Genomic DNA, 12,607 nt, shown 5'->3' with positions numbered 1-12,607 from the left:
AAAATTCCCCACCAGATTGAAAGAAAGCCAGGAATAACGACAAAGAGAAGCTCCGCTCCGTAGCCTTTCACCTGAAAAACTTGGGGGACCCCCAAGCTACAGCTGCTCGGGGCGGGAGGACGAGAACCCCAGGGCCCCCCTCACGCCCAGCACCGGCACCCCCGGCTGTCACTGTTGGTCGTCACGATGGCTCCTGCCTCGCGTGGGATTGTTGCCGCAGCAGACACATGCCAGGGCTTGAAGCAAAAGCAGCCAAGTACCAAGTACCAAGTACCAAGTCTGAGCCCCGCCCGACAGGGACCGCGCCTCCACTTAAACACACGGAGCCGTGGCCGTGGCCGTGGCCGGGGTCCAGGTGCAGAGTTTGCCGTGTGCCTGGCCAGCTGCACGTGCCACCTATAGGCTGCGCCCATATCCCGGAGACGATGTCCACCTGCCCCTCGGGAGGGGACGTGCTCCCAGTGGGGGGCTGTGCTCAGCTGGCAGTGCTCTTTCCCAGGCTGCAGTTCCGGGCAGCGGGGGCGGCAGGGGGCACTGTGCTCCAGCCCAGGGCCCGCTCCCCAGAGGCCCTTTCTCCTGGGGGTCGCCGTCCTCACCCCGGCAGCCCTGCGTCCCATTCTCGGGTCCCGGTCACCGCACTCCCAGCCCTGGTCTGTCTCCTCCTTCCCGAGCCCGGGGCCAGCCATCCCCCCCCCCCCATCCTCCCTCGTCTCCTCGGCCCCCACCTGACCCCCGTCTCAGCCCTCTCCAGGCTTGGGAAAAGGCCTGCGGCAACCGGCAGCATTTGTTTTAAATTACCGAAAGCAGAGAAATGAGCCCAGGACTCTTGACCCAGATCGAGGCCAGACGGCTCGCGCCAGGAGGGCGCAGGCGGGGCGCGGCACTGGGCCCGGGGGCGCCCCCCGATGTGCGTGCCAGGTCTCACGGCTGTCCTCTTTCCTCCCAGGGACCTCAAGCCCGAGAACATCCTGTTAGACGATTATGGTGAGTCAGGAGCGGCGGTGTGCGACTGTCGAATCAGAGGCCCAGGGGCCCGGCGGGGGGGATGGCGGTCGGGGGGCGGGGGTCGCTGCCTTCGCCAGTGTCACAGGGTCCCGGGAAGCAGCGGGCGCGGGGAGGCTCCTCTTGCCAGAACAGAGCGGTCTGCAGGCTGAGAGGCCGGGAGCCTGCCCGCTGCAGTGCCCCCTCCCTGGACGGGAAGAGGAGCGGGGGCTGTGCCGTGCCCTTTCCCGGGGGACACGGATAGGGGGGGCAAGGTTCTAGCAAGAACCTTTCAGAGGCCACAGCGCAGACCCCGGCCAGAGGTGACGGGATCCGCACGGCTCCACTCGGAGCTTCTCGTGTGTGTGCACACATGTACGTGTGTGTACATTTGTGTGCACGTCGTTTCTGTGTGCCTCTGTGTGCAGATGTGCACACAAGTGTGCGCTGTGTGTCCATGTGTGAATGTGGTGTTTATTTGGTCAAAACCACACCTGGCAGTGCTCAGGGATGACTCCCGGCTCTGTGCTCAGGGATCACTCCTGGTGAGATTCAGGGGACCGTGTGGGGTGCCGGAGATCTAACCCAGGTCAGCCCCGTGCAAGGCCAGCGCCCTCCCTGCTGTGTGTAAGAAACCCCAGTCCAGTGCCTGGGTCTTTTCGTGCGTATGTGTGCGTGTGTGTGCACATGTTTGTGTGTGCATGGGTATACGTACATGTGTGAATCTGCAGTATGTGTTCCTGGGTGTGCATGTGTGATTGTAAATGTGTGGCATGTACTTGTGTGTGTGCATGTGTGAGAATGTACATGTGTGCATACATATTTGTGGATGTGCTTAGTGAGTTCGTGTGTGTATGTGCTTGTGTGTATATGCAAGTGTGGCCTGTTCATGGGTCTGTATCCATGCGTGTGAATGTGCACATGTTCATAGGGTTGCATGCATGTGCAAATGTGTGCTTTGTGCACATGTTCATGGTGTGTGTGTGAATGTACTGCATGTGTATGCATGTGTTGCATGTGCGTGAATGTGCAGCATGCATGTGTTTGTATGTGCATGTAAGTACATGTGCGTGTGCTGCACGTGTGTGAATGTGCGGTGTGTGCAAGTATGTGTATGTGCATGTGTGAATGTGTGCACATGTCCATGTGTCGTGTGTGAGCTGGCCTGTGGTGTGTCCCGTCCTGCAGGGCCTGCTCTGGCCATGACCCTCCGGGGGAGCCTCAGGCTGAGACAGAGCTGGTCCTCCCGTGTCCCCTCCTGGGGCCCATTCTGGATGGTCCCACTCCCCTCTCGGGGCTCCACGGCCCCGTTTTCCCTTCTCCTAGGAGCAGCCTGATGGGCCCAAAGGCCAGGGCCCACCTCAGAGTCCCCCTCAGATGGAGGTCGGGGCACACGGGGGTCTCTCCCTCTCCCTCGGAGCAGCCCCTGAGTCAGCGAGGGGCCGGCGTCTCCCCGCCTCGGGCGCCTCTGTGCCTCTGAGAGTCAGTGCTCCTCGCGTCTGTCTCCCCCGAGGTCTCCCAGTCACCCCGGCAGGCAGGGGGCCCCAGGACAAGTCAGGACCTGCCCGGGGTGGGGGGCACAGATGTGCCAGGGTGGAGCCAAGATCTCTGACCACCCCCCACCCCCAGGCCACATCCGGATCTCTGACCTGGGCCTGGCCGTGAAGATCCCGGAAGGAGACTTGATCCGGGGCCGCGTGGGCACCGTGGGCTACATGGGTGAGTGTGGACACTGGGCTACATGGGTGGGTGTGGACACCGTGGGCTACACGGGGGGTGTGGACACCATGGGCTACACGGGTGGGTGTGGACACTGGGCTACATGGGTGGGTGTGGACACCGTGGGCTACACGGGTGAGTGGACACTGTGGGCTACACGGGCGAGTGTGGACACTGTCGGCCGTGTGGCGGGCTCCCTGGAGGCGGTGTGGTACTTAGGGCAGGTGGGGAGCAGGAGCTCGCAGTGACAGAGGCCCTGCCCTGATTCTCCGAGCCTGCGGATGCCGCCCTGGGCGCAGGCCTGTGAGGTGGCGGGAGCGGCTGTCCCGCCCTGTCTCACGGCTCCCTGCCGCCCTCCGCCCCCAGCCCCAGAGGTCCTGAACAACCAGCGGTACGGGCTGAGCCCCGACTACTGGGGCCTGGGCTGCCTCATCTACGAGATGATTGAGGGCCAGTCGCCCTTCCGCGGCCGCAAGGAGAAGGTGCGGCGGGAGGAGGTGGACCGCCGCGTGCTGGACACCGAGGAGGCCTATTCTAGCAAGTTCTCCGAGGAGGCCAAGTCCATCTGCAAAATGGTGCGTCCCGGGGCCCCGACCCCCGACCCCTCGGGCACCAGCTTCAGGCCGCCCTGGGGACAGCCGGGACCCCCTCCTGGCCGGCCCCCGTGTGGGCAGACGGTCACTTCCTGCCCCTGCGGCTCCTGGGGCCTCCTCGCCCCTCGGACCTGCCCCCACCCGGGCCGGGAGCTGTGGGGTGGGGGTGACGGGGCAGAGGCCCAGGAACTGGGCTTCAGGGCACCGAGGGTGGAGGGGCCGGACGCAGGATCCACACTCGCTCCCGGCCAAGGGGACGAGGGAGACTCTCACCCAGCCCTCAGGTCTGCCAGGTGGTGACTGAGAGTCAGGGTGCCCGGGGGGTTTGAGATGGGGGTGCAGGAGGAGCCAGAGGTGCTCGGCCGCGTCCTGTCCGTCCCGTGGAACAGGCAGAGGGTCCCCCCATCTCTGTGGCTTTGGGGCTCCAGGCCAGAGGCACTGCTGTTCCTGCTGCCCCCTGGTGGCCACCATGGGAGAGGAGTGGCAGGGGGGTACCTGGTTTGTGGGGACAGTGTCAGACCCATGTCCCCCCCCCCCAACCTGTCCCTCTGCGCCTGTGACCGGCTCCACCCTCACACAAATGGCCGGAGGGGGTCGGCGCTTCTGTTCTCGGGCTTCCTCTGTGCCCTGACCCCGCAGACGCCACGAGCAAGGCTGGGACGGGGACCCCGCCCCCACGGTCCCCACCCAAGGAGCCTGGCCCGAGCCCCAACCCACTCCCCTCTGCCCCATGGCGTCCACCTGCTCCGCCCAAGCTGCTCCCCCTGTGTCCACTCCCCTGCCCGCTGCCTTCCCCAGACCCCGAGGGGCGGCCCCTGTCCCACCCCCCACCTCAGTGGGGAGCAGCAGGGCTGAGGGCAGCCGTGGCGGGGGGCTGCAGGGGGGCGGCTGGGAGAGGGGTTCGTGGGGGGTGGGAGCTGCCGCCCCTCATGGACCCTCCCCACAGCTGCTCACCAAAGACCCCAAGCAGCGGCTGGGGTGCCGGGAGGAGGGGCCCGCCGAGGTGAGGAGACACCCCTTCTTCAGGAGCGTCAACTTCAAGCGCCTGGAAGCGGGGATGTTGGACCCCCCGTTCGTCCCCGATGTGAGTGTCCCCTCGGTGCCGGGGGCTCCTCCGCCTGTGGGGCCTTGTCCCCCGCCCCGCAGCGTTGGGGGGGGAACCCCTACCCTCTGCCCGGAGCCCCCCCCCCAGAGCCCCAGCGGGGGGCCCGGCACCAGCTGCCAGGGGAGGGGGGCTGGGGAACCCCCACAGGGCTCCTTCCTGCCCGTGCCGGCTCGGGGGGCTCTGGGAAGGGCTCCGGGCGGCGGCCAGGGCGGGGCTGACGTCCTGCCCCGCAGCCCCGGGCCGTGTACTGCAAGGACGTGCTGGACATCGAGCAGTTCTCCACCGTGAAGGGCGTCAACCTGGACCACACGGACGATGACTTCTACTCCAAGTTCTCCACCGGCTCCGTGTCCATCCCCTGGCAGAGCGAGGTGCGCGGGGCCGCGGGGGGCTGCCGGGAGGGGGGGGTGCACCGGGAGGGGGGGTTCCAGAGGGCGGGACGCCGGGACCCGGGAACATCAGGATGAAGGACACCAGGATGGGGGCACCAGGCCGGGAGGCTCGGCTGAGCGGGGAGGCCAGCCCGGGTTGCAGGGGTGGGCTGGGGGGGGTCTCACGCCGCGCCCCCGCCCACAGATGATTGAGACGGAGTGCTTCAAGGAGCTGAACGTGTTCGGGCCCAGCGGTGCCCTCTCGCCCGACCTGAACAGGAGCCGCCCCCCGGACCCCCCCAGGAGGGGGCTACTGCAGAGGCTCTTCAAGCGGCAGGTGAGCCCCTGGCCCGTGGCTCCTGCCCCCCTCCCACCCCGGGGCTCTGGGAAACGGGTGCGGAGGCCTGGCCGTTGGCATGCAGACCCCCCAGGACCCTGGGCCTGCCCCTTTCACAGTCTCCGTGTGCAGGAGGAGCTGGGGTCAGGGCGGCTCTGGGGCTGGGGTCAGAGGTCGGGGGGTGTGGGGACCCCCGAGCCGGCCCTGCAGGGACTCAGTTGCTTTCTCTCGCTCTCCCCCAGCACCCGAACAATTCCAAGAGCTCGACCAACTCCAAGGCCAGTTTCAACCACCACATACATTCCAACCACGTGCGCGCCAACTCCGCTGGGAGCAGCTAGTGCCCGCGCGGGCCTGACAGCGGGCGCCGGCCCGGGGGAATCGGGGCGTCCCCTCCGCCGTCCAGCGTCCAGCCTTCTCCAAGAGACTCAGCTCAGGGCGGCTCCCCCGGCGGCGGCCTCCGGACCCTCGCAATACGGCCCCGCCGGATACGACTTGCACGCGTTTTCACAGCATCCTAACTAGAACTGACTTTCGTCTTTATTATTTTTAAAGAAAAGTTTTGTAAATTTCTCTATTGTCTCAGTTTACATTTTGTATATTTGTATTTAAATGAAAGACTGCCAGGGTGTATATTTTCTGTGTAGCCACTGCTAAGCCATGTGTTTTCAGACCTTTGCGGGGGCGGGGGAGGGGACAACTCACAATGTGACTCGGGACTTGCCGCGCCTCAATGAGAAAATGTTTCTATTAAATGAGGAAAATGACTCACGTTTCACCGTGGAGGGGCGCCCCAACCCCCGCCCCGCCACCCCCTGTGAGCCCCGAATCCACTGTTGCTCCTGGGCTGGGGGTGCCCTGTGGGGTCGTGGACCTGACTCGCTCTCCTTCTGGAAGGTTCTGCGCATTCACTCACTCTCCTTCTGGAAGGTTCTGTGCACTCACTCGCTCTCCTTCTGGAAGGTTCTGTGCACTCAACTCGCTCTCCTTCTGGAAGGCTCACTCGCTCTCCTTCTGGAAGGTTCTGTGCACTCGCTCTCCTTCTGGAAGGTTCTGTGCACTCACTCGCTCTCCTTCTGGAAGGTTCTGTGCACTCACTCGCTCTCCTTCTGGAAGGCTCTGTGCACTCACTCGCTCTCCTTCTGGAAGGTTCTGTGCATTCACTTGCTCCCCTTCTGGAAGGTTCTGTGCACTCACTTGCTCTCCTTCTGGAAGGTTCTGTGCATTCACTTGCTCCCCTTCTGGAAGGTTCTGTGCACTCACTTGCACACTCTCTCTCTCTCTCTCTGTCTCTCTCTCGCTCTCTCGCTCTCACTCTCTCGGTTTTGGGAGTGCTCAGGGCCTACTCCTGGCTCTGCACCCAGGGGTCTCTCCTGTGTGGCTCAGAGGACCTTATGGGGTGCTGGGGGTCCGTCCAGCCCGGGTCGGCGCTTGCACGGCCACTGTCCTTCCTGCCCTCCCTCTCTGGCCCCTTCGTTCTCTGTGAGAAGCAGATTGGGCCGGCCAGCCTGCCTCGGCACCTCCTGGGGGAGTCTGAGCGGGACAGCCCCCGGACCCAGGCAGGCCCCCTTGCTGGCCCGGGTCGCTGGGTCTGGCAGGGCTCACTGCACTGACCCATGGCCCCTGGGGTCGACTCTGCCCCCCGGGGTGCCCGAGGACATACCAAGCCACCAAGCAAATTCATGGTCGTTCCCGGGACGGGAGCCAGGGCCCGTTCTCATGGGGGTCCCCCAAGGCTCAGGCCCACGGAGCCCCTGGCGGGTTTGGCCAGACTAGGGGTCCCCGGGCCTTTTGAGCATGGTGGCCCTGTCCTGGGGAGCCGCCGGCCCCCCCGCCCTGTCCCTGGGCACCAGCTCAGCCCTCTCTCGTCCCGAGCGGCACCCCAGTGTGAGCCCCGGCTCAGAGGGGCTCCCGGAACCTGCTTCTTTAAAAGCCTTGTGTGCGGACAGAAGGTTCCAGAGAGGGAGGGTCACTGCCCACCTCAAGGTATGTCTGGGGCCTGACCCTGGGGGACACAGGCAGGTCAGCCCAGTGCCCGGCCCCAGTCCTGGGGCTGCAGGGGACCCTGGCCTCTGCCTGCCCCCCGCCCACTCTGAGGTGTGAGTGCAGGAAGGAACTGGGGTTTGTGACTGGTCCTTCAGAGACAGCGCAAAGCCCAGTGCCCAGTGCTCCCTGCCCGGCGGGGTATGTGTGCATGTGTGTGAGCGTGTGTGTGTGTGTGTGTGAGACCATGTAGGTATGTGTGTACATGTGTGAGAGCATGTTTGTGTGCATGTATGTGTGAGTGTGAATGTGTGTGTGAGCACATCGGTGTGTATACATATGAGAGAATGTGTGCACATATGTGTGAGTGTGTGTGAGTATGTGAGCATGTGGGTGTGTGTACATATGAGAAAATGTGAGCATGTATGAGTGTGAGCATATGGGTATGTACACATGAGAGAATGTGTGTGCATATGTGAGTGTGTGTGTGAGCATGTGTGCAAGCATGTGTGAACATGTGAGCATGTGGGTGTGTGGACATGTGAGAATGTATGAGCATATACGTGTGTGAGTGTGTGTGAGCATGTATGAGCGTGAGCATGTGTATGTGAGAACATGTGGGTGTGTATGTATGAGCGTGTGTATGTATGTGTGAGTGTGTGTGTGAGCATGTGTATGTGAACGGGGGTCTGGGAGTGTGAATGGGTGTATAATATGTGTGTGTAGGTGTGTGTGGGTATCTGACTGCATGCATGAGTGTGTGTGTGTGTGTGTGTGTGTGAATGGGTGTATGAATATGTGAGTGTGTGGGTGTCTGAATGCATGAGTGTGTGGGTATGTGTGTGGGTGTATGAATGTGGGGAGGTATCTGCGTGGGTGTGTGTATGAGTGCGTGCGTGTGCACGTGTGTGTAAGTGTGCATGTGTGTGTGTGAGTGTGCATGTGTGCGGGGATGGACCCAGGGCCTCCTCCCTGCAGTCCTCCATGCTTCCACCGAGCCACACCCCGCCCTCTGATTGGAGAGCAGGACGGTTTTTGGGCGCTGTTCTGGCCGCTCCCCGGGCATGTGGCATCCCGGGCGGTGCTGAGACGTGGCCTCTGTCCCCCTGCCGCCCGGGGTGCAGGTCCAGGGGAGCAGGACAGTCTCCGCGGCCGGCTGGGGCTGGGGGTCACGGGCACCAAGGTTCGGCTCCTGGGGCGCCTGTGACCCCTCTGGGTCCTGAGTGACCAGAGTCACTGTCCAGTTCCCCCCCTCCCCCGCTCCCACCGGTCATGCCGCCCTGGGACAGTGTTGGGTCCCCGCACAGCCACGCCCGCCCGTTCGCTAAGCTGCGCTTTGGAAAGCAGCCTTGCTCAGGGCTCACTCCTGGCTTGGTGCTCAAGAATCTCTCCTGGTGGGCCCCGGAGGACCATATGGGGTGCTGGGGATCGAACCCGGGCCAGCCGCGTGCAAGGCAAGTGCCCTCCCCGCTGGATCATGGCTCAGGCCCCTATGGAGATGTTTTTGCACGGGGAAGGAAAGAGCTTCCTCCTTCCCCTCTGCGAGGCGAGGCCAAGACAGGAAGTGGACGGAGAGGAGACGCAGGGTGTGGGAGAGGCGGGGCCTGGCAGAGGGTCTCCGCTCTCCTCTCCAGGAGGGGCGGCTGCCAGGGTAAGGCAGGGGCCTCCCCAGGCCTCCCCGCTGTGCCCGTCACCAGCAGCCATACCCCAGCAGGCCCTTCCCCAGAGGACGGCACGCGTGCTCGTGCCCTGCCAAGGCAGCGCGGCCGAATCTCCCAGCAGGACGCAGTGCCGGGGCTACAGGACCCCCCGAGACGAAGTGGAAGCACCGTCAGGGAGACCGGGACTCCCCTCTCGGCCTACTGTGCACTCCAGCCCGCCGGGACACCCCCTCCGCTCCTGTGCGGCTCCAGCCCCTTTCTGCAAGGCCAGACCTCCCGGCCTTGTGCTGGTGCTGGTGCAGGGTCCAGCCACACCCTGAGCCACAAGCCAAGAACTCACTGGCCGGCACCCCCCCACCCCAGGGCCTGTTTCCAGGCTCCAGTCTCGGGACTCAGCACCAGAGCCCACCACCCTCTGCAGTCTGCAGGGGAGCTCTCGGGAGGGAAAGACGCCTCCCAGGGAGAAATGGAAGCATCTCCCCGCATCCTCCCCGCATCCTCCCCGTATCCTCCCCGCATCCTCCCCGCATCCTCCCCGCATCCCTCCACATTCTCCCCGCATCCTCCCCTCATCCTCCCGTATCCTCCCCGCATCCTCCCCGCATCCTCCCACATTCTCCCCGCATCCTCCCCGCATCCTCCCCGCATCCTCCCCGCATCCTCCCCACATCCTCCCCGCATCCTCCCCGCATCCTCCCCTCATCCTCACGCTGGTGGGTGTGTAGTAGCTCTGCAGGAGGGCACTTTGGCCGTCTGTGTTAACACAGAAGCATTGGCTGTGCCGGGGTGGGGGGGGCCCGAGGTGCCCGCTGCCGCTCTGCATCTGTCCCCTCCACTCTGTGGCGTGCTGCTATGCTCGAGCCCCTTGCTGCTGTTGTTCTGAGAGAAATAAATCCCTCCCTGGGAACCACTGTCTCTCCTGTTCAGGCCTTTGTTTCCTCTGTGCTTGAACAGCCACCAAGGGTAGTCCCTTGAGCTCACGGTGACATTTCCATGGTGCTGGCCCCCCTCCGATGGCCCCGTCCTCAAGGCTGCCAGTGGCCCAGACCCAGCCCTGCAGGGTAGGGGATGCCTGCACCCACCTCAGTTCCGCCAGGCCCTTGTTCCAGAGCCAGGGAGTGCTCCAGCTGGGTGACCCCAGCAGACACGGGCTGAGCGGACCCCGGTGTCCCCTGCGTGCTCAAGAGCCTGAGGCCGTGGTGCAGGGACAGGCCCCTCCCTCAGCCTCTGCACCCCAAACCTGGCCCCGCAGGACCCCATCCACCCGCATGGGTCACGCCCTCCTGCACAGACTGCGCCCCCTCTCAGCAGTGTCCCCGGCACCTGCTGCCTGGTGCCACCATGTCCCAGTTCATGGTCCAGCCTCAGCCCCAGCTCAGCGTTAGCAACTCTCAGTATTTGGGATGGCCTGCAAGGGCCACACGACACGGGCCAGGGGCCCCGGGTCCCGGGCTGCTGACAGGAGCACTGTGTCCACCCGGCACCACTGGGCCCGGACACCATGATTTCACGGGACCAGTGTAGCGTGAGGCTGGACACTCCCCAGCCCTGAGTAGAGAGAGAAGATCCCCTCGGCCCCCGGGCAAGCCTGTTTCCAAGGGGTGCAGGCCAGGCCGGCTGGGCTGGGGTGGGCCTGGATCGGGGAGAGAAGCAGGGAAGCTGACCGACACGCGGGGGCACCCGTGGGCCCCAGGAGGGCTACATCGGAGGGGCTGTGTCTGGCCTTGTCTTGGGGCATCGGGGCATCTTGGGGGCTGTGCCCAGGCTGGGGGTTGGGAGGCAGTTTGGGGAACAAACTCTCTCTCCAGAACACCCAGGGACAAAGGGGGATTCTTGGAATCAAAACCGTTTTCCAGGTGCACGGGTGAGACCCAGCAACACGACATGTACATGTTCTAGATCATCATTCCAGGGAAGGAGAGCACAGCGGCTCCCGCACTTGTCTTGCACACACCAGACCCGGGTTCGATTCCCAGCATGGAGGGAGGGAAGGAAGGAAGGCAGACGGGCAGGTAGGCAGGCAGGAAGGGCCTAAACTCCAAAACCAAGATTCTAAAAGCATCTCTAAAGCTCCCATCCGAGGATGCAGTGGGTATAAGGAGGCCTGGGGCATGTTGCCAAGGGCTGAGAAGGGAGAAGGGGACCGTCCCTAAGGGCTGGGGAGTGGCAGCTCCCTGCCGCCCGAGCGTGCAGGGTCAACGGGATGCTGTCAGCTGCAGCTCTGCCCCTGCTCCGTATCCTGTTTATTGCCATTATCCATACATTCTGCTGCAAAACAAGTGGTTATGCTGTTTTTATGTTTTGGTTTGGTTTGTTGTTGTTGTTGTTGTTGTTGTTTTGGTAGTCATAGAGTTCCATTGCGTCTCATTATCACAAACAGGTGTGAAGAGTCATCCTGTGTATTCTGCTTTCTGTAGGCAGAGATCTTGGATCTTATTCGTCAGCCTGCAGCCCAGTTCCCTTTTCAGAAACGCAGACACCATCCCCAAACTTTCGGGTTTCCTTGGTTTCCACTGTCGTGGCTTGCTGAATCAAAGCAGCTGAGTTTGATACAAGTTCATTGTCATCTCCTTCAAGAATCAACTCATCTTGGGGCCGGAGTGATAGCACAGCGGGGAGGGCGTTTGCCTTGCACGCGGCCGACCCGGGTTCGATCCCCGGCATCCCATATGGTCCCCCAAGCACTGCCAAGAGTAATTCTTGAGTGCAAAGCCAGGAGTAACCCCTGAGCATCGCTGGGTGTGACCCAAAAAGAAAAGAAAAAAAGAATCAACTCATCTTTCTGGGCCTGAGAGACAGAACAAGCAACGCCTGACCTCACACGAACCCTGCGGATATATTATTCATCCAAGGAATTTCGGATTTCAACGAGCGACCCGTTCTCCCGAATAACCACGTTGATAGGGAAGTGGGCAGACCCAGGTCTCACCCTGTAGCGGGGGCCCAGTGTGACCCCCCGATCATGTTCCACACGTGACTGCAGATGGTGCGGACCGTCGCCGGTCCCGTTCGATTCCCCCCACCTCATTCGTCAACCCGGAGCCTCTTCCTCTTCTTGCCGAGGAGGCTGAGCCCCTCGTTGATACGGTGAAGCCCCTCCTCAGGCCTCGAGGGCTCTTCCGTGTGGCCCTTGAGGGAGATGCCCACGTCCTTGGGAATGTCGGCGGTCCGGTCGCTGAGGGTGGTCTTCATCCTCGCAGTAGATGCGGCCAAGAGCGGTCATGTTGTGATGAGCAAAATTTTTCATCAAGATTTTTAATTTTGTGAGAGGAAAAAAAATGAAGTGCTGCAATCAGAGACATTATCTGAGGCCTTGTAAGCCATCACCAAATAATCGTCCTCTTTATCAAATATGCACAGTGCAGGGCTGAGGGGGGCAGTGCAGGGTTCAGAGCACCTGCCTAGCACACACAGGGTCATGAGTTCAAATCCCTGGGGACCCCCAGTTTTTTTTAAAAAAAAGTTAAATACTTAGAGATCGATGGGACCCCCCAGCTTGCAGAATGCCACAACACTAAAACTAAAAGGTTGCTTGAAATAAATTAAGGGACATAAAAAATATTCACGCACAGTAATATGAAATAAATTTCCTAGTATATCCTGCCAAGGGGATAAGCGTGGGGTAGGAGGGAATTTGGGGACATGGGTGGAGGGAGGGGGGCACTGGTCATGGGACGGGTGTTGGAACATTGTATACTTAAACCAACTCTATTATGAACAAGTTTGTAAATCACAGTATCTTAATAAAAATTAAAAGGAAAAAAAAAGATTCGTGCTTGTGAATTGGGAAACTCAGTGTTATCTGGATGTCAGTTGTCTCCAGATTGAATATCAATCTCACATAGTGCAGAGCCAAG

The 12,607-nt window shown here is 62.0% G+C and overlaps 1 protein-coding gene and 1 pseudogene across 2 annotated transcripts in view; one reads left to right on the top strand and one right to left on the bottom strand.

The window, feature by feature from the left end:
• GRK5 (G protein-coupled receptor kinase 5) overlaps positions 1–5,873 on the top strand; it is a 140,029-nt gene extending 134,156 nt beyond the window's left edge. For both annotated transcript variants that reach the window (XM_055119541.1, XM_055119543.1), the window contains 7 exons: positions 947–984; positions 2,611–2,700; positions 3,067–3,275; positions 4,240–4,377; positions 4,632–4,769; positions 4,975–5,106; positions 5,349–5,873. In XM_055119541.1, coding sequence (XP_054975516.1) covers positions 947–984; positions 2,611–2,700; positions 3,067–3,275; positions 4,240–4,377; positions 4,632–4,769; positions 4,975–5,106; positions 5,349–5,447 — 844 coding nt within the window. In that variant the 3' untranslated portion in view covers positions 5,448–5,873. The remainder of the gene's footprint in view (positions 1–946; positions 985–2,610; positions 2,701–3,066; positions 3,276–4,239; positions 4,378–4,631; positions 4,770–4,974; positions 5,107–5,348) is intronic.
• Positions 5,874–10,328: 4,455 nt separating this feature from the next.
• On the bottom strand, positions 10,329–12,362 carry LOC129399402 (60S ribosomal protein L9-like; annotated as a pseudogene).
• Between the last annotated feature and the right edge of the window lie 245 nt (positions 12,363–12,607).

The sequence above is a fragment of the Sorex araneus genome, chromosome 11 (genome assembly GCF_027595985.1).
Source record: "Sorex araneus isolate mSorAra2 chromosome 11, mSorAra2.pri, whole genome shotgun sequence".
Taxonomy (NCBI): domain Eukaryota; kingdom Metazoa; phylum Chordata; class Mammalia; order Eulipotyphla; family Soricidae; genus Sorex; species Sorex araneus.
Note: the sequence above shows the minus strand (reverse complement) of the source record. Positions and strands in the feature narration are given on the sequence as shown.